This window comes from Cydia amplana, chromosome 14 (genome assembly GCF_948474715.1).
Source record: "Cydia amplana chromosome 14, ilCydAmpl1.1, whole genome shotgun sequence".
NCBI classification, from domain to species: Eukaryota; Metazoa; Arthropoda; class Insecta; order Lepidoptera; family Tortricidae; genus Cydia; species Cydia amplana.
The window spans coordinates 10,467,323-10,493,407 of record NC_086082.1 but is presented as its reverse complement, the minus strand read 5'-3'; the positions used below and the strand labels follow the sequence as shown (position 1 = coordinate 10,493,407).

Here is a 26,085-nt window from a genome sequence, read left to right as displayed (position 1 = left end):
CTGTGTTCACTCGCGCGTCTGGACTCGGTCTAGTTAAAAATCCGAGCGCAACTAGTTTTATTACCCGCGCTAGATCAGTTGATCTTGTACCTAGGCAGAGGGGAAATAGTGCGAATGCCGCATCCCTTCCGTGTTGATCGAAGGTATATACCTACGTAATTTTATAAAATAAGTTTTATTTTTGAAGTGAAAACTTCTTTTGCGGCGCTGTGCACTTTTTGAGGTGAGGAAAAAATGTTAAACTCGAGACAGCGTAAGATCGTCTTACGTAACCATAAGATTTAAATGGCCACTCATTTAGATGGCATTTAAATCAATAAAGAAAAACTCAATGACATTACATAAAAAACTGTTACATGTAATGTCATTGAGTTTTCTTTATTGATTTAAATGCCATCTAGTTAGTTTCGCTCTAACTGGTATTAATATAACTCGAGTACTAACAGTGACGTGCTTAGAGGTTTCATGTAATTAACGCTAACGCTAGATGCCGTTAACCTCAATTATACATAGTGCATTTTGCACTAGTCATTGAGTTTTCACTTCTGCCGGCACTCCCTGAGTGCAACCCGTTTTTTTTTTAATTATTCGTATTCGTACACAATGATATAGTATAGGTAGGTAGTTAATGTGAAATTGCTCTACTCACAAACAGCACATCCGCGAGGCTTCTTTTCATCAGTCTGAAACCGTAAAGTCGTGGCTATTAAACTTCTAGTTATAATTTAAGTTTCATTCTAACGTAGGATAGGATTTCAATAAATCATGAAACCACGGCAACCACGGACGTAAATAGAGCGGCAGCTCGGCCATTTCCAATAAACGCCCTTTGGCATCCCGTAAAAGGTCCATTGTTTGCAGAAGCGTTGTTAGTACCGGCCCAGCCCACACTGGAGGTATATTCTGAAACGTTAAATAAATAGTTGGGCAAACCAATTTGTCAGTAAATAAGAATAAATAAAACTATACTCATCTGTTTCTTTTGGGCGCTAGTGCTAGTGTAAGACAAAGATAGTATAATTCTCTCTGTCTATGTTTGAAATGAGACAGTCCTTTAACAAACTATATAGTAACGTTGAGAAAAGATCTCGTCTCGCTCAATATCTAATTCAGACCTAGGATTTTTATTTTTAGATTTCTTACAGTTTTACTCGGTGCTTAAATGAATATTACCTAAGCACATTTCAAGGGACAAGGGAATACATATTTCCAATCATTTTAAAATATATATTGGATATTGGTACATCACTAGTTCCTTGATATTCGGCGCCGGCTGAAAATAATTTTGGTGCTTTGTAATTGGAGGCGCCATAATTACATTGTGATTCAACGAATTTACGGATACCTGATTTCCAGATTTATGTCAATTTCAGGCAATTGATTGAGCTGTGCGATATTAACGTTCAGTATTTTCCACGTATTTTCGCTCAACACTGCGATTGTCATTTCCTGTCAAGCTAAATTTATGTCGCTGTTCCTCGATTTAAGTTTTAAAATACTTAATCAATATCAATAGTTGATTAAATTAAATTTAATAGCAATACATAATTGAATAAACCAAAAGCAGTTAAATTCCAGGAGCAGAATTAATGTTTGCAATTACGGCCGGGCCCGAAAGCATCTCCGAGTAAGTACCTAATGAATAAAATTGTCTGCAATTCTTTTTCATTGTCCAAAACTTTTGAATTAAGGGTAGGGTTGCCAGATGGTCGGGATTTGGCGGGATTCTCCCGATTTTTAGCATGTGTTCCCGATTCCCGACAAAGTGAAAATTGTCCCGAAAAACAGCTTCACGTTATAAAACAATAATTTAAAAATTTGGGATTCCACATTATTTTTCGATAGTTAAAAGTAAAAATGATAATAACACATAATGGATGTAATGTTTCTTAAGTTATGAAAAAAATCATAAGTAATAACTGTTGCGTCTAGTGCCTAGTTCGTAGTATTTAGATGAATCCAGGAGATCTAGACTGCTGAATAAAACGATAGCGGACTGTAAACACTATTTTTAATGACTGGTAGTTACAACGATATTTTTATAATTATAATTAATTTGGACGCGACGCGATATGTGTGCGTTCCGCGAGCCGTTATTTCGATTCTGCCCGTCCCCCCGCCGCGGACCGGTCCCCGGGCCCGTCGCCGGCTAACCGGTCCGGTGACGTGACGGTGGACGTCATCGCTGTTGCTGTGGAGTCAATTTGATGCGGCGACGGTATTGTTACCAACATAACTAACAACAAATTTGAACCAAAATCAACTATTTCCCAAAAAAAATATGTCAATAAAACGTCGCATGTGTAACTTTTTATTATTATTATAGAATTAAACTACCGAAAAATAATGTGGAATCCCAAAAAAGACATAAACGAAAAAATCAAAAATGTGTGGACTTTTTACTGGACTAAAAAAAAACCAGCACCTGTATAAAAAATCTGCTTATCGTTTCCTACTCTATAAAAGTAGAAAAAGAAAGTCTTGAAAGGTAGAAGACGGGACCTCTAATAGTTTCTGAGAAACAAGATACCATTTTTGGGTCCCATACAAAAAAACAGACTTTATTTTTTTCTGCTGTCAATATGCCTTATTTCGAAAAAATGTATACCACATTTATTGTTTCTTATATAATTTTCTATCGGATAGCATTTTTCAAAAAATGATTTTCTGAAAAAAGTGCGAATGTCCTCTTTTCGAGCCATCCAGCCCACCGTGAGCCGTTTGTCTTATAAATGTATCTGTAGTGCAAATGTAGGAGGTACTTGTCAAAAATCCATGAAAACTAGCCCCCCTCCATTGCCAACGATATGAGTGTCAGGAAAAATAATAATTAGCAAATCAGGAATTTTCTCAGGAAAATATAAATTTGTATCTGATAACCCTAGCCGTACCCAAGTTACAGATACAGTTTTGTTTACTTTGGCGGATCTTTATTACCGAAGTAATTTAACAGAATGTGCAGAATGTGCTTCTGTGCAGCCTCGCTCCATCGTAGGCCACGTCTTCGCCTCGGCTATTCTGTGGCCATGAGTAAGCCCATTTCTAATAATAAACAAAAATGTATTTTTTTTTCTTCACTTTATTGAATCATTAGTGATTAAACTTCTGAGGCACTTCTTATTTCATTCACCTTTCTTAAAATGTATTTTATTTGAGATGTATATCAAGACGAATGAAGGAACAAGAGAAATGAGAAATGTTTCAAAATCCCTTTAATTCCCTTATCAATTTACCGTTGATAAAGTTATGGTAATTCCTTTGAGAGATTTGCAAGAAAAAAGGGAACATTATTGTCATCGATTAATGAATACTTATCCGTAGGCCGTAGGATAATTTCTCGCGCCGCGACGACGGACTTAATCCGAGCCATTTCTTTATAAAAATACTAAGTTGAAAGGGGTAAGAGTTACGGGAGTTAACTGGTAGAGGGTGGGTTACATCAATACATCCTCTGTAAAAGAAATACTTTACCAAAAATGTATATAGGTAGTTAAGTAGGTATGTAAATATTTCTATAACAGTGAGATGGTTTAAAAGTTGTATTATCCATGTCCGTGTGACAAAAAACTCGATGGCGCATTGTAAAACTCCATAATATGAACTTTACGAATTGTTGTTACCGATAGGAAACGAAACGCCATCTGTTGAAATCTTTAGCAATTTATGTAATAAACAGTTCACTGCAGCGGGTACCGACCCACGTGCACAAAATATAATGTTGTAATTAATTCCTGGGGGTAATGAAAGCACTCTTATCAGTGAATCTCAGCCTATCTGTGGCTGGAAATTGTTGAAACAATGCATTTAGTGATACAGCAGTGGTTTGGACGTATCTGGAGCGCTAGAACTGTATCATTGCAAACTTCCTGAACGGCTGCGAGATGATCGTGGGCGTGAACCAGTTAAAAAACTTTTTTTACTCCGTATAGTTGCTACAGATCTAGAGGTTGTTTTACACTGGTGCGTGTAAGAATTCTACTCACCGGCGCATGCGCACAGAGAATACTAGTCCTGAACTTTGTTGGAACGATGCCCGGTGGAAACTTAGTACGTGATACCTAAGATACTCCAGTGCAAACGTTTAATGTGCTGAGTTGCCACGATTTGTTAGCTGCCTTGGCCTCTTGTGCGATTTATGGCCTTTCATAATTGCACTTTCGTAATTAAGTAAGCCGCGGTGAGTTTAAAGTTAGTTTCGCAGTGCATAATTTGTGTTTGTCCTGCAGAGTTTTCTAAAGAAATATCTGTTTGGACAATAAAGCTGAAATAAAAGTATAGTTGTGTATTCTTAAAATGAAAATTATCTAGGTACTTAAAATACAATTATAAAACGTTAAGGATAAACTACCCCCGACTTAATTCTTAGTTAGGTAGTTAGTTAGGTAGCTACCCTATAAAAGTTCAGAATAGATTGTGGAATATATCCTTTCTATAAAATTTTAGGAATATGTATAAATAGGTATGCATAAAATTGCGCACTCCTATAGGTACTGCGTTATTGTCTGTCAGTATCTAAGAAACGGGACTGCAACCCAGCCGGCCGGATTATTCCCACTAGTTACCACCAAGTTGTTACTAGGGAAAAAAAATCCAGTAGTTATCACCAACTCGGTTTGGTGGTAACTACTGGGTTTTTAGGGTTCCGTAGCCAAATGGCAAAAAACGGAACCCTTATAGATTCGTCATGTCTGTCTGTCTGACCGTCTGTCCGTCCGTATGTCACAGCCACTTTTTTTCCGAAACTATAAGAACTATACTGTTGAAACTTGGTAAGTAGATGTATTCTGTGAACCGCATTAAGATTTTCACACAAAAATAGAAAAAAAAGAATAAGTTTTGGGGGTTCCCCATACTGTGAACTAAAACTCAATTTTTTTTTTTTTTTTTTTACCCATACGTGTGTGGTATCTATGCATAGGTCTTCAAAAATGATATTGAGGTTTCTAATATCATTTTTTATCTAAACTGAATAGTTTGCGCGAGAGACACTTCCAAAGTGGTAAAATGTGTGCACCCCCCTCCCCCTGTAACTTCTAAAATAAAAGAATGATAAAACTAAATAAAAATATATGATGTACATTACCATGAAAACTTCCACCGAAAATTGGTTTGAATTTGAACGAGGTCTAGTAAGTAGTTTTTTTTAATACGTCATAAATTCCCTAAATACGGAACCCTTCATGGCCGAGTCCGACTCGCACTTGGCCGCTTTTTTTTCCTATAACCCAGCCGGCCAGCTTCATTGCGCACCATGTATGTAATTGCATTTTCAAAACCAAGATTGGCTTCGCAAGTTACATTAGTTCCATGTTTCTGATCAAAGACAGTTGGAGGAGTCGACTTCGTCGGACACAGCGAGGACTAGGTATATATGTATGTACATAATACATATATACACAAGTATAGTGAAATTCCATTAATTTACTTGGCACGAACATCGTTTCACGCCTAACTACACCGAGGAAGTTCCTACCTGTTGTATTTATCAGAAATTCATTTATGTTGCCAAAGCGCCAGTTTATTTTAACTGAAACGTATAGGTATAATATATAATTAGCTAAAATTATATACGCGCGTCTACCTATAAACAAAGTATAGGTAGTTATTTATTTAGTTGAATATTTTCGTAAAGCCTTGGCAATTTTGTTGTATAAAAACTCTTCATATTCATACCCGCTGTCTGAGTACCCACAACACAAGCCTTCTTGAGCTTTCTGTGGGACTTAGTCAATCTGTGTAAGAATGTCCTATAATATTTATTTATTTATATACCATCGGGTTTCGATACTTTCGATTGACTCTCGACACTTCCAATAGCAATTTTGGTCATAAATACTTCTCTAACCTACCTCCCTTGTTACCTTATTGCACAATGTACAAAAAATAGGCAAATTTGATGTCTATCATATTTTACGTTTGTGAATAAGCGTCGCTTGAAAACTTAATCATGACAGTCAGTTCGATTTTACAATCCCGCCCTAGGGATCCATAACAAAGACTATATAACAGTGTTTAATATATAAATGCAATGAAAAGGAGCGACTGGAGGCTTTGATTGAGTTCCCAGGTTTAGTTCGATTATAGGAACAATTTCCGCTCTAGGGGGTAAAAGTTGCGCAATCCAATCGCTACTTAACCTACTATTTTTATGAAGCTTGGCATTATCTCTCAGCAATCTACTATGTAGTACAGGCCTGCGAAACAAAGGAATAAGAAGTATTTTTACTAAGAGATATTGCTTTAGATTAAACTTTGGTGATCCGGCTCCGACTCTAATAAGAAAAGTTCTGAGAAATAGAATAAAGCTCGTTGCTTACGTTGAAACAACGACAACGAAAGCAAAATATTTGACTAATTTTATGAAAATTATTCACCCCGCTTCTTGCTTTACACTAAAATCGGTACGACAATAGGTACGAGAACTTATAATTTAAAAACGACGACGTTAAACTGACAGACTTAGCCATCCGGTTATTCTTTATTTATGTACTAAGGTGGAGTGGAGTAAGAGAAACATAATTTAAGGGGCCCACTGATTAACAGTTCGCCGGGCGGATCGGCCTGTCAGTTAGAACAAAATTTGGACAGTTCCGAACAACTGACAGGCCGATACCGTCCGGCGGACTGTTAATCAGCGGGCCCCTTTAAGTATTTTACTGGAGCACAATATTCGGGGGTAGTAGATAACAGTATGAAGATTCCCTACAAGTGTTACTCTAGTCCCTGGGTTGGTCTTACCCCATCTGACCTTAATTGAATAAATAAAATATACCTACATTTAATGACACGTAACAGTTAGCAAATTTAGGCTTAACCATTGCTGCTTTCGTTAATTGAATAAGTTTTCAAGCCATACGGTAAACACATCATCTGTTTTCTAGACTGTGTTAGTGTCAGGTACAGCCATAGATTTTGTATTGGAATCAGCTCGTACTATGCTCAGATTTACCTACCTAATCATTGTGCCGATAGTCGTTTCAGTGAACGGTCTAATAGCGAAGAGTCTCGACCAACATCTTGACAGACTCTCGCTAGGTGGTTGGATCAAAGGCCAGATGCAGAAGGCGGTGATCTTGGACACGGCGCGGATAGTCCGCCGGTTCCTCTCTCTGCGGCCCTGACCACCGGCAGCTTGGGCCTTGCCCCGCTGCTCAAGGCACCCTAGATTAGGTTTTTTATAATGTGTGTATGTATTTTATTGTTTTGTAAGTGTTTATATATATATATATTGCTTTTATATCCATATTATAAATAACCTAACTTAAGATGAAAGATAAATAAAGTCAATAATGAGGCATAAACATGAGATAGAGGAAATGAGATGTAATTCAATTATTATTGTTCCAGGCGGGTTGCGCGGATGGTGTGCGGAGATGGGCGGCCCGCGGCGCATGTCGAGCGCGCTGCTGCTGCCGTTCCTACTCGCGCTGCCCGCGGACACCGCCAACACCACCGGCTACCGGGTAACTACACTAGCACGTAGTCACTACCCTACATGACAGAGCGGCGCATGTCGAACGCGCTGCTGCTGCCGTTCCTACTCGCGCTGCCCGCGGACACCGCCAACACCACCGGCTACCGGGTAACTACACTAGCACGTAGTCACTACCCTACATGACAGAGCGGCGCATGTCGAACGCGCTGCTGCTGCCGTTCCTACTCGCGCTGCCCGCGGACACCGCCAACACCACCGGCTACCGGGTAACTACACTAGCACGTAGTCACTACCCTACATGACAGAGCGGCGCATGTCGAACGCGCTGCTGCTGCCGTTCCTACTCGCGCTGCCCGCGGACACCGGCTACCGGGTAAGTACACTAGCACGTAGTCTCTTTTTTACAAGATCTGTCCTTTTTGTTATGATATCCATTCTTAGAACTTTCAGTGTTACCTATGCAGGGCTAGTGAGCCCTGGGTAGTCACTATTATAGTCACAGTAGTTAAGGTCACAGTCGATATAACATCACGGGATGACACTAATACGGAAAATATATTAAGTATAACTTTTGATGCAAGTGAATTAATTTACGTAGTAGGTTAAGTGTGTCGTAGTTATATTAAATGTTATTTAGTTACCTCCTAGTTGGAGGTAATGTAAAGCAGGTAGTAGGTAATATTAGACAAATCTCAGCAAGTTTCGAAATATGTATTATTATTATTTTTTATATTGAGAAACAAACGGTCGTATACAAAAATGTGTACATAAATATTTTAACTCCCACAAGACCTACACTTTCCTTAAATTGTAACTGTGCTAAATAGGTACTATATAATATAAGTGCACATACATTTACACTACAAGTATAACTTAAAAAAAAAATTTGAGAAGTTACACATTATGTCATAAACTTTAATCTGAAATTTAATGTAATCTAAAGGTTTGGAACATTGGTGAATTGTATTGCTAATCATTGGAACATTTTCTTTAAAGATACTATACTACTATTAAAAATATCAAAGTCTGTTAGTTTATCACATTCATTAAAAAGTCGGCAAGCACGTCTAATAAACATATTACGGGCATAACATGTTCTGCTAATAGGAATAGAGAACAATTCCTTTCTGCGACACTGACGTATACGGGCACGAGGGACCTTGAGATAAACCATTTCAAGTAAGGAAGGGATTTCTAATTTTGAATTTAGTATTTTGTATATAATAGTAAAACAGTATCTGCACAATCACGCCGGTTGCTAAGTGACTGGAATTTATGGCGCTGTAAAGAGTCGGCGTAATTAACATACTTATTACCGGTTCTAAAATCAAGTGACTTTATAAATTTCTTTTGAAGCTTTTCAATTCTATCAATATGTATAGAATGAAAAGGCTTCCAAACGGCACATGCAAATTCAAGACGGCTACGGACATAGATGTATAGTATTTTATAAGTTAATGCGTTTTTGAAGGGTTTTCCTACACGTAAAATAAACCCTAACTGTTTAAAAGACTTTTTAAATATGTTTTCTATATGAGGGATGAATGACAATTTAGCATCCATTGTTACACCAAAGTCTCTGATTTCAGTTACTCTGTTTAAAACTTCATCGCAGAGTGTATAACAATAATCTATATTTTTCTTTTTTCTTGAGAAATAGCTACTAATGAAACTCACTAAAACTACAGAAATCGGTTGAGGTACAGTCACCACACGAGATTGTTATGACATTTAGGGTTCTTGCTAAATTGGAAATTCTATAGCGTAAGTATTGACAATTAAACAATTTAGCTATCTATCTAATGCATAATTCACTAAAATAGAAAGTCTTTCTCTTCAATAGTCTTCTAACTAACATTTCATTTAATACAAGACTATAAATGATTGGCATTTACCTCGCTTAGAAACAATGAACTGGACTCGGATCAAGTCCATCAGCCATATGATCCGGCAACCAAAATCATTTCTCCCGCGAGAATCCCTGAAGGTATCACAAAGATTAGGAAAGCTTGAAATCCTATTTCTTAGAGCATACCCAAGAGGGATTTCTGTGGCCTTTATTTATGTAACCCTTCGATTCTAAGAAGGCTTATGTCACAAAGCTGGGTTACCTATATCGAAAAATTAGGTGGATTCAATTACCTGATACAAGATCTCGGTTAAACGCTTAGCTCTGAGGTGGCGGTAAATTATCATAAGATTTAATATGACAGTTTAACACAGATCGACCTAGTCCCACAATAAACTCAGTAAGGCTGGTGTTATGATAATTAGACATGTAAATGCCCTTACCAGGATAGGCCGTGCTACCAGGAATGCCCTTATAGGATTGCGCAGGCAGAATCGTCGCTACTGATTTGGCTAGGAGCCCGTCGATTACTTTTATAGGACCATGGGACCAACCTCGAGTTCAACGAACGCTCCGCTCCGCCGCTACTGCATAGGTACACAATATACCTAATAGCTAAGCCCATTAGTCAATTTTGTGGGTAACACTGCCAGTGACAGCATTGTGGCTCGATGTGACGTCACGCTACGGGGACAGTGGGATCCATTTTCAGCACTCTGTAAAATAATAACTTAAACTATGAGCTCTGTGGCTCTGTGAGCTGTAGACCTCACGTTAAGCTTAGAAAATGTAAATATGAAAAATACATACTGCCGTATTCGAACTTCAAGATATTCACAAGAGACGACACGTACTAGATCCATTCTAGATACGTTATAACTAGTTCTCTTTTGCAGCGCAATTCGGGCAACCAATGTCACTTTTACGTTAGATAGAGTTAGATATCTATTAGATGTGAATTGGATCTCTAAGTCATATCTTGTGGAAATCGTTCAAGAGTATCTCCAGAATCGCGCAAATGTCGAATTTGACAGGTTAGATCTTAAATATATCGTTACCGTATCTTGGTGATGTCTAAAAGATATCTAATATATAGATGTCTATTTCAAAATCAGAATCGGGCCCTTAGTTCCTTGAGTTGAGTCGTTATCACAGTGAACTCACAATGGTCTTAAGCGCCTTAGCCGATATTGGCGACTTATGTCAATTTCCGCATTTTGAAATTTTTCCAAAAACTGAATCGACAAAAAAATCTATTTAACCTCCTAAGGCCCTGTGTACAAATTTTTGTACATATTCCAAAAAATATTTTGAACTTTTATTGAGTAACTGTTAAGGGTTCCAAATTCAAAAACAAAACGAATGCTTCTGGGTCTCAGGAGGTTCATAGAATGTGGTCAAAAATTTCACGAGAATCGGTTAAGAATTGCGACTTGCGACTTGCGACCTGTTATGTAGAGGAGAAGATCCGGAGTAGGATATGAAACCAAAATGCCTGAATTAAAATGGAGACCTTCGCTAACGCTACGGTCAATAAGCCACCTCCCAAATGCGACAGCTGGTTTTCTGTTTTATTTAAATTTGTTGCTAATAAAAATATTTCATTAGTCAAGATAAAATAGATACAGAAACGGAAGATAAAACACAACGTCAACTAATTGAAATTCCTTTCTCCTTCCTTCCTTTATGCTTATTTTTATTAACCTTACTTGCAAAATAACATACTTAGTTCCTTTATCCGCTAAACCCGAGTGAGATGTCGAGGAAAATAATTGTTTTCCTTTCATGTTTTATTTCGTCCAGCCCTAGTAGCACGGTCGCAGTTTTATCATTTATCACCATGCCTGTCACGTTCTAACAAGTATGTAAGTGCGAAAGTGACGGGCTTAGTGATAGTGGATAAAAATGGAACCGTGCTGAGCCCGCAGGTTTAAAAGGCCGAGTTTTTGGCTGGCGGAAATTACAAAAATGCGCGCGGCTGTGACGCAGAATTAAATAAACAGTGATAAGAATGGCCATCGGGAAAACTCTATGCTCGTTTCAGTGGTTCAGTTGCTCAGTCTTGTGGTTAAGGATGATATGAGTGAAAAGATAAATAACTATGCAAATATACAAGACACATGCTTGGAATATGTGACTTAATAGGCCAGTTCAGTGTTCAGACTGTCAAATTGAGAATTTGATCAGAAATTAGTAAATTGGTGTCAATCTCATCTAGCGTCAACACGTACAAAATTTAATCACCAAATTTAGATTCATGGAGACAGTCGAGCGCTCGAAAAAAAAATCGGCTCTAAACTAGCGTCAAAAATTGTCAATGTTGCTCCTGCACCTGATTCTGCCTGATTCTGTATTTGCGTCTGTCTGTCTGATTTGATTGAAGTGGGATCGGCAAGCCAATTTCATTTTTGCGTTCCACAGAAAACCGCCTATAGAAACCTAATATTGGTCATTTTGTTCGCGACGCAACTCACCAAACTGTGAGGTGCGGGAGGGGTACCCACGGCGTTGCGATTGGTCGTTTCAAATATGGCGCGATGTCACGCGCCAGCGTAGGGATGGGACACGTTCATTACGGGCAGTGGTACAGTGGTACAGTAATTTATTGTGGTAAAATTGTTATCAATTTAATTTAGGTACTTACAGTAAACTTATCTAAGAATATTATTGACTTATAATATTTTAGCAATGTAAAAATGTAGGTACACCTAAACATTTTACTTAAGATATTATGGCATTTATATTTAAAGTTGTTCCCGCATCTTGCATTTTAAATTTTAGAATTTTATATTATTTCCACTTAAAATCGCGATCGCTTTCGATCCTAATACGAGAAAAAATTGTCACCGAAAGTTCATACAATTTACTTTCCGTTTTGTTACGGTCTATTAAAAACATAATGAAATGGGCCAAAAAATTAGGTAGGTACATTGTTTTTTTTCTCAGTAAAAATGGAAATGGTTTGTTATTCTGAGTAGTGTCGCGGGTTCGAAACCTGGCTCGTACCAATGAGTTTTTCGGAACTTATGTACGAAATATCATTAGATATTTACTAGTCGCTTTTCGGTAAAGGAAAACATCGTGAGGAAACCAGACTAATCCCAATAAAGTTTACCCTCTGGGTTGGAAGGTCAGATAGCAGAAGCTTTCGTAAAAACTAGAGCCTACGCCAATTCTCGGGACTTCACAAACCAACACCGAGTTCCCTCACACTTCTTTGAAGTTCATCATCGGGTCCGTCTCGTGACCTGAGAACTTCTCTCCTAGAGGATTCCAAAAAACCCACACAACATATGCCTATCACAAACCAACACCGAGTTCCCTCGCACTTCTTTAAAGTTCATCATCAGGGCCATCTCGTGACATGAGACCTAACTTCTCTCCTAGAGTATTCTAAAAAACCCACACAACATATGCCTATCACAAACCAACACCGAGTTCCGTCGCACTTCTTTGAAGTTCATCATGAGGCCTATCTGGTGACATGAGACCTAACTGCGCACCTACGCAATTATAAAAAAAATCACCCATTTCGTACTTTAATACTAGAACTCTATAATGATTATACTACTAGCAAAAAACGAAAATACGTATACCTACTTAATAAGATAAACTACCATTATAATAAAACTACAGATTAATTACATTATTATATTCAATTAAGAGTAAAAGATAATCACAGTTTTATTTTATATTTCTTAAAATGGTACAATACGGTACGAACGAAGGCACGAAGTCCGCGCAACTGACTAAACCATCATCGTCGCATCCCTAATCGTTATGTGAAAGGGATAGCACATTGCATTTTCAAGTTAACGAAAAGGGACAGACATACTTCGCCCTGAGCTTACTGACCAGTATAAAATGAACCCCGCGGACAAGAAACAATTTTCAACGAAATAATGAATTTGACTTTCCCGTCGAAGGTAATTCCATCTGTTTTGTAGGTAGAAGTCTAAGATGACTTACCACACCATATTACGCTGCAATATCCCATGATTTCCTCAAGAATTCAATATTTTACAATTTATTTTCTTAGACACGTGCACACTGCTAACAGGTCGTAAGCTTGGTCGCTACTGATCGGAGCGGCGCGCGTGCGATATTATATTTGACCTATGCACCATACGGGTGCTGACCGCGAGTCGCCCTATAAGCTCTGTCTATAGGGGTTGGTCTGTGGTTCAGACCACTCAATTAAATTAAACTTTATTGCACAATAAAAACAAGTACAAATGACGGACTTGATGCCCCATGCATTCTTTACCAATCAATCATTATGGTCAAACTTTTCGCGAACATCGAAAATTTCGTTTATTTACCTCAATTACCTCTTTGTTGCTCTAGATTGCACATTTTAGCGATGAACTGAACAGACTAGAAATTATGTTTGACAACAGTTGTTTGTTTTGTTAGTTTGGCTTGTTATGATATAACAAAGCCACTGTGACCACACGGCTGACGTCAATCATGTTTGTGAGCTCGTTAACCACGCGATAGGATGGGGTCGTTCAAGTAAACCTGATTTTAATAGGCTGCATAGTACTTACGTAGGTGGTAGTTACCTAGTTACTCCTCCAATATTGTCGAAACATCGACCTCGTTACACGGACTCACGGACTACGGTGGCAAGTTGACAATCTTAATGAAACTGAGATCAGTTAGACCTATGTATGTAAACTTACATGACCAATATGACCATTCACCAATACAATTTATTTTTGACTCACTGGTCGGGAATTCCATGTGGCATTAGTCCGCCTTTTTGTACTGTAAATAATTTATTTTGTGCAATAAAGGTTAAATAAATAAAATATATGTGGATTAGATACTTCTACTTTTCCCGCGCTAATTAATCTAAACTGACAACTGACGGGACGGTTTCGTTTCGTTCCATGCATGTTCCATGTTTCGTTCAAGGATCTATTCTGTAGTTTAAAGGGTTGCCCAAAACCAGCTTTTACCGATTATCAATTAATAATTTAAATAATGAACAAGCCCGAGTACCGTGTTTCAAATAATACATAGGTAATTTAAATTCTGCCATTAGTCGCATATATGGAAGTCGCATATGGTACCTATATGGAATTATAATATTGCATGAAAAAACGTTAAAGCTTTGGTGTAATTTGAACCTGTCTCCATTAGTAATTGGGTACTTTCCTCTACTTGAAATAAATTATTTCTCACTGTGCACGAAATAAAACACTATATAATTATTAGAAAAACATAGATAGCAGTTATTTTTAAATACTATTTCTATTTAATAAATTGGATTGAAACATAAAAAGTAGGTGAGTTGACCGTGACGTCACGTTTTGTCAGTTCTAAAAAAAGAAGCTGATTTGACTAGTAGGAAAGTAGCCAATTAGGATAATGGCAAATAGGAAAATAAATAATGATGTTGATTTGATGAGCTGCGAACTAAATCTATGATTACCGCTATTTGCACCTCTCCAGTCATATCGTTTGAGTAAACCCGCAGAATGCATTTCATGCAGACAACACTCATTTGCACAAACAAAACCGCAATATACAAATTTAAGGCATACCATTTAACAAGCTACTGTTCTAGTTCGGAAATGAGATGAAATAATAATTTTATTTTACAAATACACAGAGTAACTGTAACTCTCTACACTCTAGTATTTTACGTTTACGAGTAGCTAATTGTTACAACTATAGGCAGGTACCATGGTCATAAACCTAAATAAGTAGGTACAAACTTACATTTATTTATTTATTTAGCAGCCACGGGTATAGGTATATATTATTTGTATTCAGAACAAATGAACAACTAGCATATTTAGAAAACAGAATATTTGTCATAAACATACACATTTTTTTATTTGTAAGTTTTTTTTTTTTATCCACAATTACCATATTCAGATCAAAAGTTATTTTTACGGATTTCCCGATTAGCTTTCTAAAACTCGTAGCTCCAAATTTTCCAGGTTCAAGTGATTAAAAAAAAATAGGTTTTAACAATCTGAGGGCTAAATTTAACTTAACATTATGTATGTAAAAAAATACTAAGCAAGCCTTCGTGAAACATTTTTGGTAATGAAGTTTTTGAGCCTCCCGTAAAATTTGGTCAGATTGAGTTACGAGGTTTGCGATTTAGGCCGATGATACCTGAATCTGACAAATCAAGTAATTAAACCATTTAAACAACAAAATAAATGACTTAACGTCAATAAATTTGTAGTAGTAAGTTGAAGTAAATATTACTACAACCACTGGACTTTACTTATGGATATGAAAAACTAAACTAAAATACTTAGTAATTTCACGAAACCTTTGTTAGGATATATTCTATACTTAAAACGTTATCTGCAGGAGGAACTGGAATCATCACTGGTTTTAGTCCACGCAGTCGCTACCGGAGCCACGGGGAAGCTGTGTGTCTCGTACCGCAACGGTCAGCTACGGGCGCCCATGCACGTCACACGGTGGGACTCGGCCAGGGCCGGGGCGGATCTGGCGGCAAGCTTCTTGCACCAACTGGGATTGGACTCTGCTGGTCAGTTAACTTTTGTAATTGAAGTTACCACTGGTTCCTTTTCACGATATCACCACTGTAGCTCCACAGGAAAGTGGTGCATCCTTTACCCTTTACAATACAAATACACATATTATTATCATTATCGTCCAGTGATAGGTACCTACACCGCCAGAACCTGAGCGGCCGCCAGTGTCCTAATTGAATCGTCTGATTTCACTACTGGTGAAGTGAATATATGTACTTTAAGTATACTTGCATAATAGCATTGCTTCATTATTATACTAAAAAAAATATTATACTTAGTGATAGAATTGTAGATATCAGTCTTTCAGCTTTCGGTAAAATCATAAAAACTCTCATTAATTCACCACACTTAAGTATGTGTGTTAAACTTTGCAAATTATGGTATCTACGTAGACTTTCTTAGATCATATTCATGACAATTGTTTTGTCGAATATTAAAATATATCAGTAACATAGTTAATTTTACATTTCAGACGTACTTGAAGCGGTATCAAAATCACTAGTAATGGGTAATCAGAATTCTGAAAGAGCAGTGGGAGCTAGAGCAATACCATTACGGGCTGATACCAAAGTAAAGAATGCCACGGGATGGCAACGATATGGTACAGCTGAACCAGTTCCAGTGTTTTATCCGCCACTAGAGCAAGTGCCTGTAGCAGATTATCCTTGGTAAATAAATCTTAATATGCATATTTTCATCTATGCATACATCTTGTATGTAGATTTTAAAACGATTAACTTGTGTTTTTATGTAACTGTATTTACAGGTATGAATCGCGGCATAAAACATCTCAACAGTCTTTCAAATTCATGCCTTCGCCAATACCAGACGCAGCTATGAAGGGCTGGTGGTCCTTTCCCTATTTTAGCTGTGATGCCGAGCGGTGGCTACTGTCATACACGGTTCCAGTACATTCGGCTAGAGAGTAAGTACCTATTACAGTTACATAATTATATTTTATATATGATATGTACTAGATCGTCTAGAACTCCTATCGTTCAAAATGCCAAAATAAACATGCATGTTGATGTGAAAGAACTAATCAAATTATATTGCTTACAGACAGGAAGGAGTTGTGTCACTCGACATAGACATATCTAATTTGGAAATAAATCAATGTGAGATGCCAACCAACGATAATCAAATATATTCCTTTCACGGCACTCATAAATGTCACAACGAAACTACCTTTGTAAGTCTTTCACGAATTTTAAATGTAACTTGACTTGAAAATTCGATCTAAAAGAGTGCACCCGTTTGCCTTGTGTAATATTTTTTTATGGTTCTAGTGCGAGTACAAGCCAAATCGAGAAGTTGGAGTGAGGCATGCTGGCTGGGCTCGAGGGTCTTACGTATGCCGATGTCGGGATGGGTATTATTCAACGCATCATCCTGATGGATTCAATGGGTCACTTGTTGAAGGTATAGTACATTATTGCAGAGGCCGGGAAAGGGCAATTCGTGGATGAGATTCGATTTTGTCGGACGACGCGAAGCGGAGTCCGACAAAGAAGACGAATCCACGAATTGCTATTCCTGCCGAGGCATATATAGTGCTTTTCTCCAAACATGCGAGGAAATAAGGTAAAATAATAATTATTTAAGCATCAAGCATGACTCAAATCGAACCTTCACATCAAAAATGTCAAAAACAATTTCCATTACAATTTCCTCTAAAATTAATTTTTAAAAGTTAAGGGCACAAAGTTATTCTGCCATTCAGTACCATTCAATATTCGTTCATTCAATATAATTGTGCAATATAGTTGGTCAAACCAATTTGTCAGTCAGTAAGAACCAGGAAAACTATACCCATCCTTTTCTTTTGGGTACTAGTACTAGTGTAAGACAAAGATAGTAGGTATAATTCTCTCTGTCTATATTTGAAATGAGAAAGTCCTTTGACAAACTATATAAACTTTATGTACACGGATGAGATCCTTAAAAAAATATAAAAATAATCTTTGATTTTATTAAGCAGTATTCGCACGATCATACACGAGCACAACGGTCTTGTAAGAACGAGACAAGTAAGGTCGTTTATCTTACTATATCACTCTATCCTATAGCTTGAAATGATAGCTGATCGGGTCGTGTAGACGCGGCTCGCGGCTTTAATAATTGGCTGTTTGCGTTTTTTATTTTTAAAAAGTAAAAAACACTACAGTAATAAGTTATTACTGTAGTGTTTTTTTCATTCCCGTCTGCTAGAACAGGACAGCGATAGTTTGATTTTTTTTAAATTAGAGTTTGACAATAACGTAGAACTTCCTGTACTATTTTTGCTACAATAAGGTGAACATTTCCGAGCATATTGGAGAAAATTATTTTTTCACCACATCAAGGTCGTAAAGGCGCTCTTGTTAGTTCAAAAACTGATATAAAAGTTTATTTTTATTCACATGTGTGGCAAAGTAATTTGATGCAAGATGCAAGTTTTGAGTTGTTTCCTTATGTTGGCTGGTAAAATTGACTTTTAAATGATTATTATGAATAATATTTAATAAGGTTGATTTGGTTTGATGTTTTACTGTTAGTATTTCCCTCCCGTTGGTGTGGCGAAAAATGTTGTGCTTCACTCGATGGCAAAATTTGTTTAGGCCTCGTGCCTTGCCATCGCAACGCTCAAGATTCCACTTCTCGAAACAATTTTGGAATCTTTTCACTTCACTTTCTCGGGTATCGTTTATATCACGAGCGGTTAAACAAAAACTTTGCTCCTTGTAAAACATGTAAGTAATTATTTCGGTTTTGCTTTCTGTACTGACAAGAACCATGTCCAACTCAGAATTAGAACTATGGGTATATGCGTTTATGTACTTCCTTCCCAAAGGCGCGAGATAACATCATCCGGTTCTCTCGAAAAGAAGGTCATTTTAGGAATAATATTATTATACACCTTTGTCTTACACATCCTATTTTCTTTGGTGCCTTGTTTGTGTAAAGGGTGCCGACATTATTGAACATTTGCATTGAAAATATAACATTAATTTGGTTCTTTTTCGATGAATCATTGAATTCTATTAGTATTCATCAGAATTCAGTGAACAGTGAAATTGGTTTTGCTGTCTCCTGTTTATTATAATTAGAATAACGAAAAGAATTAGTTTGTCAAAGGACTGTCTCATTTCAAACATAGATAGAGAGAATCATACTATCTTTGTCTTACACTAGTACTAGCACCCAAAAAAAATAATTGAGTATAGTTTTCCTGGTTCTTACTGACTGGCAAATTGGTTTGACCAACTTATACAATCGTGATCTGAACCGATAAACCGTAACTTCGTTTAAAAGTCACAGCATCACTATGCGATCTCTACTTCTTTTTTCAACTGTCAAAATTAATGGCGCCAGCAAAGTTTATAGATATTTTCAGCCGGTGTTTTTCTTATTTTTCTGTTTTCCAGAAAAGTTTTCATAAACTTTAATCCATTATAGGTAAACAATTAACATTCTGCAGTTCATCAAATGTAGCGCAGGCATTATAAGCACAATTTTTTATTCAGTTAATTTGAATGTATTATGATTTTAACAGAAGGACAAACCATGTATTTTACAGAGATTTAAAAAAAATATCAGGCACTGTTATTCCAATAGATTACCTAATAGTATTTTTTTCCTTTAATTTCAGTTGCTTATCAAGAATACAAGGAAAACAACGGCTTGGAAAACTGGAGTGAACCCTACCAGTGTCTGCAATGTCAGCCGGGCTGCGAAACATGTCGGGGACCAGAGCCTTGCCTTGCTACTTACAACTGGCCATTCCGGTAAGCCTTTATTTTATCTTGATTTACTGGTACTAGACTTTTTCTACATTAATTCTACTTTTTCTATCATAAAGTTTATTTTTCTGGGATAAGTTATAGGGCAAAACAGAAGCATTGCTTACTCATTTGATTTATTACTACAATTACTATTTTATGATTCCTTTCGTGTTCCCATGTCTGATTCCAATTATTGTGGGAAGTCAAACGTCTTACACCATTGTCTTTTATGACTTTCGTTATTTAATTGTAAACTTGTAACACTTCTAGATTTCTTCCGCAGCAATGGTGGCACTAGAATTTTTTATGTGGGTTGAGAATGTTGAGATAAGATTTTTGGGCCCTGGAAAATGACTCTTTGGACCCTTATTAAATTTGTCCATGACAGCATTAGGTGCAACACCAATAGCTATGACTAGGCATCGGAGTTTTTGTCGCATGGTAAGACTAATAGCAAGCTATGGAGTCGACATTTGCCATAAATGTAAACTCTTATTCATACTCATACTCATTTATTTAATTTATCTTAAAATGCCTTTAGAGCGGTCGGTCGTGTATATTATCTTAGTCGAATTATATAAAAAAATATTTTTCTATTACATTATGAATTCATAACTTCAACTATTTTAACATACAACTATACAAACTACATCGCTGCGAAAGACCTAATGTCATGTAGGTACTGACCGCTGATAAAATTGATTAGTATTTGTCATGTGTCACTGGTGATTGCAAACGTAGTAGTTATTTATATCTGTATGTGGTAAATACGTTGAGGAATATTCCATAATTAATTATTATGCCTAACCCAGAAATAGCTGCAATTTTGGCATGGATAGAGCCATACAACGATTTATTATTATTATTATTATTATTCTATAAGCAGGCAGGCAGTTGTGACAACTGATATTGCCTGTATCCAGTAATCATTGATAGTTGTCATTGACAAGTAGATGTATAGGTGTGCTTGTCTAGTTGATTTTTAAATTGGTTCACATTTTGTGCTGAGACCACATCTTCAGGAAGTTTGTTCCAAGCCCTCACTACTCGGTTGCTCAAAAAGTGTTTGTATGGGTTACTGTGGGACTTATGCCTTTCTAACTTTAAGTGATGACCTCTCAGACGGGTTGTTGTTGCGCTTGAACATTTACAATATGACTATGAAAAATCTGCTATAGTGTGCTTGAGTTGTGAAGTACAACTCGCCCAATTGAAACATACATTTATTGCAACAAATGAGGTTTAATAAATTAAACTTATATACGTAGTAACTATTTAGTAATCTGTTCTCATATTAAATAAAATTAATCATGAGTATGAGTATGAATAAGAGTTTACATTTATGGCAAATGTCGACTCCATAGCTTGCTATTAGTCTTACCATGCGACAAAAACTCCGATGCCTGGCTATGACAAATAAGGTGTATTTAAATTTTCTATGATTTAAAAAAATATTTTGTATATTAATTTCAGGATATCCCTTCTGGTGATATCGGTGAGCTGTGCATTCATGACAGTGTTGCTGACTATCTATACAAGACACCACAGGCGCGTGAAGGTGTTCCGTGTTGCCAGTCCTGTGTTCCTTTCCATCACACTACTTGGCTGCGCTTGCATGTATATGGAGGTAAGAGTTTATACTTAATTTTTATGTATTTCCTATTAGTATTTTAAACAATTCAGTGGTGGGATAAATGAACAGCGACTTAAGCCTTACTTCATTACTAAGCGGAAAGTTGTGGCAGAGTTACTCATCAACAAAGCTTTTAAGTTTAAGGGAGGCCTTAAGGTTTCCCTGACATTAGGGAGGTAAATACTTTATTGTTAAAGAACAAACAAAGTACCTAAGGCAACAATTAAGCAGTAGCAAGTTGGTGAACTTTAGAACAGGAAAGGTACCTTTAAGGAATCTGTGCACTGCTCCGAAAACTATGACTGCTGTCAATAAGAAGACATAGTATAATTAATTCTAGTTTGTCAAAGGACTGTCTAATTTCAAACATAGACAGAATCATACTATCTTTGTCTTACACTAGTACTAGCACCCAAAAGAAAAGGATGAGTATAGTTTTTTTCGTTCCTATTTACTGACAAATTTGGTTTGACCAACTATAATTTTGCTATTTCAGATGGCAGCTATATTCCCAGTTCTGGACCGCTACTCCTGCATCGCCACAAAATGGACTCGCCACTTGGGATTCTGCATCACGTACACAGCCCTGCTTATGAAAACTTGGAGGTAAATATATTGCTTGACTTACCTATCTTATTTCTTGAAGCAGACATAGTTTACATTATAATATGACTAAAATAATTTATGTGTAACAAACAGACACTGGAGAGTCAAAAATTATTACAAATGACAGTTGTACCTAAGGGTTGGTTGTACAATGTGATGAGACTGATGAGTCTATTATGAAATTGTGTCTAGGTTTCTAGGTATAATGTTACTCAAAAAACAAGCAACAACGGTTGCACTCCGGGAGTGCCGATAGAAGTGAAAACTCACCTCACTATTTTACCGACGCCCGGTAACACGATACATTCGTTTAGCGGAGGTATTCTATTTATTTATTATATATTATTATCATTCTCAAATAAGATCACACTTTTTTATTGACATGTTTATTTACATACTGCCATGACAACGTTAAATTATTTGAACATAGGTAAAGAGTCTTGAAAAGGAGTCCGCAACATAAATGTCAAATAACATAGAGTTTTTCTTTATTGATTTAAATGCCATCCAAATTATGAGTGGCCATCTAAACCTTACGCCCCTTACGGTCACGTGATCTCCTTACGCTGTCTCGAGTTTATCATTTTTTTCCCACCTCAAAAAGTGCCCAGTGCCGCTAAAGAAGTTTTCACTTCAAAAAATAATGACTTTCCTAAGATCATACACAGTACATACAGTGTACAGTCAAGTGTAAACGTACAGTAGCTTACTCGAAAATAATTATGTCCCATAGTTCTGAATTCGCTGACATAAGAGCTATGGGATATATTTTTGAGTATGATGTGTGCACCCATATTTTACACTTGACTGTACATGTGTATATAGGTTGTAAATAAAATATATTGACCTTTATAGACCCTGAATGTGCGTCAGGGCTTAAATAGAACTCTATATTTATCTACTCTTTTTCCCTACTGGTTTAGTACTCCATTTTTACCTACTGGTATTTAATAAACAATAATGTTTTTAAATATATTAGAAACGGGTCACTCACGTATTTTAAGTCGAAAAACGCTCGACATGTTTCACGCTCGTATTGGATTCGGATTCGACGCACTATATACGTTTCGATAAGGTAACCGTGCTGGCGGAAGAAAAGTTTGTGATTCAGCTAAAAGTACGGGAGGCTATCGAAATTAGTCGTCATCCGAATTTTAACCGTGATTGTGGTTGGTCAGTGCCTACAAGCTGGAAAACTGTTTTGGGTACTACGTCGGTGGACAGTGTGGACGATCCATTAGCGAGTGACGTAGTGAGTGTTGTGTGCAACCCATCGTTTGACAATAATGCCATAAATGAGGGTAGTTTCTCGCCCCCCCTGCCGCCACCGGCGCCTGCGCCGAGTCATCAGGCGCGGAGAGCTGCGGCCCGCACTCTGCGCCGGTAACGCAAGCTCCTGATGACACTTCTCGGTACGAAGTGAAACATGTCGAGCGTTTTTCGACTTAAAATACGTGAGTGACCCGTTTCTAATATATTTAATAATGTTTTTTTATAAAAATTTCAGAGTATCCCTGACATATCGCGTGAAATCCGCTCATAAACTGAAGCTAACAGACAAGCAGCTATTGCAATGGATGGCGCCTATTCTACTGATCATGCTTGTGTATCTTGGGACATGGACTCTGTCTTCACCGCCTGATGCAGAAGACGTAAGTATCTAATCACCTTAGCTTTACCAGCTTGCTAAGGCTGCGTTTCCAGTGAGGCAGAGATGAGAGAAGACGTGCGAATCGACTTCTCCGCTCCGCTGGATTACAACCAATGCTATTGGTTTATTCCCTCACATCTTACCTCCGCCTCAGTGGAAAGGCAGCCTAAGGAGGGTCTGGGGTCCGTTTGGGAACCTAATCCCAAGAATTCGTTAGGTAGGTATTAAAGTTGTTCAAATGCAACGGCTTTCTGACCTAACCCAATGTGTTAATGTCAATGTTTAATATGCTTTCAGATCACAGACAATAAGGGCTTGAGATTCAAGCAATGCACTTATAACTGGTGGGATCACAGTTTGGCTATAGGTATGTATATGTTAAATCGAATGTCAAAACCATCTTATTTTTCAGCAAACTGCTCGTTTTTTTTATATATTATAAATGGGCTTACTCATGGCCAGGGCCGGATTAACCCTAAGGCAGAGTAGGCAACTGCCTATGGGCCCCGCCTCGGCTAGGGGGCCCCGGCGGCCCCGCGCGCGCCAAAAAAAATGTGTTTGCGAAGTTTGGCATATGGCCAAAATTCATAAATATTTTTTTATGTTACCTACTTATACCTAATGTCTAATATCAGTTTCTCAGACACACAATCATCAAATGATTATGTAAATTATGTTATTTTATATCTTTTAAAGTCTGTAAATCGAGCTCGAATTTCAGGCTCCCGAGGGCCTAAAACCTCATTAATGAAACTTCGGCCCTCCGAGTAACTCTAGTATGACACATATATTATTGTTGAGTAACATTTGACGATTGGTTCGTATCAGAGCGCTGCTTTGATTCATTGATTTCAGAAGCTTAGCCTTTTGCCTCGCATGAAAGCTCACCTCGCTGGTTATAAGTACGCTTCGGGCTTGTTAAGTATGTGGAGATTGCTGAGCTCGACCTTCAGCCTCACTTTTTACCTCAATTTTTGGTTTGCCTACCAAATCTCTTCTTCAGCTTAGCCTTTGGCCTTTGACCTCGCATGAAAGCTCACCTCACTGGGTAACTTCGGATTTTTAGGCCTTTTTTAACACGCTTTCACAAATTTTTCACAAAAAATTTCGCGCTCGCTGCGCTCGCGATTTTTATTGCTTTTCCGATTTACCCTGTACTTACATGCTAGTTTGACTGGTTAATGAATAATCATTTAAACACATGTAAAATCTTTATTATTCGGTTAATTTTAATCATGTGGCTCATATGGTCGGACAATCGCTGTTCAGCCTCGCAAAATATTTAACTACTTATTGAGAAAAAAGAGCTCTCCCCACACTGGACGCAAGGAGGAATCGGCAAAAACTAATATAAAAAACCTTTATGTCCACGCAAGAGCGAAAAAAACATTCGGCATGTTCGGATCGGCTCAACCGACACCTGAAGGTTGAAATTAAAACCGCAAACTTACTTGCCTGTACTGAACAACTGAACTTATGTATGCAGAATTAACTGTACGGGGGCCCCGAGCATTGCACTGCCTAGGGGCCCCGACATGCTTAATCCGGCCCTGCTCATGGCCATAGACTAGCCGAGGCGAAGATGTGGCCTACGATGGAGCGAGCCTGCCCAGAAGGTTGCCTGTTCACCCTTGATTTGAAGGTTGCCGGGTTGATACAAAGCAACTTATTTTTATACAGAATGCTTTCCGATTAGAATACAAATACTGTTGCGAAAATCCTAACTCTTCCTTTTGGCTTTTGCAACAATGCTTAATTTGAAACTGAACCGATTACTCTTATTATTATGGTTCAATTTAAAATGCAGCTGAATTCTGCCTGAATCATTCTCAGTCTTTGAATTTCTTGTGTTAGGTTTTTCTTTTTTAGTGTACCTACGTCGACATGAAATATCTTAACATATTCTTTGTCACCCAGCCAAACAAGAGATCAGCGTCAGGCCACAAAAAAATCTTCATGTAAAGGTGTAGTGACACGACTCCGACTATCGGGTCGTCCGGCCTGGGAACGAAATCATAAAATACCCGATAGTCGGGTTTTCGGCACTCAATGTGTTAAGCCGCAAATTTGAAACTCAACCGTATATTCTTATTGTTATGGTTCAATTTAAAATGCAGCTGAATTCTGCCTGAATCATTCTCAGTCTTTGAATTTCTTGTATTACGGACACGTTACGGAGGTTTTTAGGGTTCCGTACCCAAAGGGTAAAAACGGGACCTTATTACTAAGACTCCGCTGTCCGTCCGTCCGTCCGTCCGTCCGTCCGTCCGTCCGTCCGTCCGTCCGTCCGTCCGTCTGTCACCAGGCTGTATCTCACGAACCGTGATAGCTAGACAGTTGAAATTTTCACAGATGATGTATTTCTGTTGCCGCTATAACAACAAATACTAAAAACAGAATAAAATAAAGATTTAAGTGGGGCTCCCATACAACAAACGTGATTATTGACCGAAGTTAAGCAACGTCGGGCGGGGTCAGTACTTGGATGGGTGACCGTTTTTTTGCTTGTATTGCTCTATTTTTTTGTTGATGGTGCGGAACCCTCCGTGCGCGAGTCCGACTCGCACTTGGCCGGTTTTTCTTGTGTTACGGACACGTTACGGAGGTTTTTCTTTTT

At 37.7% G+C, this 26,085-nt stretch overlaps 1 protein-coding gene across 2 annotated transcripts in view; it reads left to right on the top strand.

Annotated features, from left to right (window-relative positions):
- LOC134654120 (probable G-protein coupled receptor CG31760) overlaps window positions 1-26,085 on the top strand; it is a 117,896-nt gene that overhangs the window by 84,137 nt on the left and 7,674 nt on the right. Inside the window, exons 3-13 of one of the 2 annotated variants that reach the window (XM_063509561.1) lie at window positions 7,348-7,463; window positions 15,624-15,807; window positions 16,287-16,482; window positions 16,581-16,739; window positions 16,877-17,006; window positions 17,104-17,236; window positions 19,446-19,581; window positions 21,052-21,205; window positions 21,708-21,817; window positions 23,325-23,469; window positions 23,766-23,835. In XM_063509561.1, coding sequence (XP_063365631.1) covers window positions 7,374-7,463; window positions 15,624-15,807; window positions 16,287-16,482; window positions 16,581-16,739; window positions 16,877-17,006; window positions 17,104-17,236; window positions 19,446-19,581; window positions 21,052-21,205; window positions 21,708-21,817; window positions 23,325-23,469; window positions 23,766-23,835 — 1,507 coding nt within the window. In that variant the 5' untranslated portion in view covers window positions 7,348-7,373. Of the gene's footprint in view, window positions 1-7,347; window positions 7,464-7,628; window positions 7,702-15,623; window positions 15,808-16,286; window positions 16,483-16,580; window positions 16,740-16,876; window positions 17,007-17,103; window positions 17,237-19,445; window positions 19,582-21,051; window positions 21,206-21,707; window positions 21,818-23,324; window positions 23,470-23,765; window positions 23,836-26,085 lie in introns of those variants that run through there. The other variant, XM_063509562.1, reaches the window with a different exon arrangement.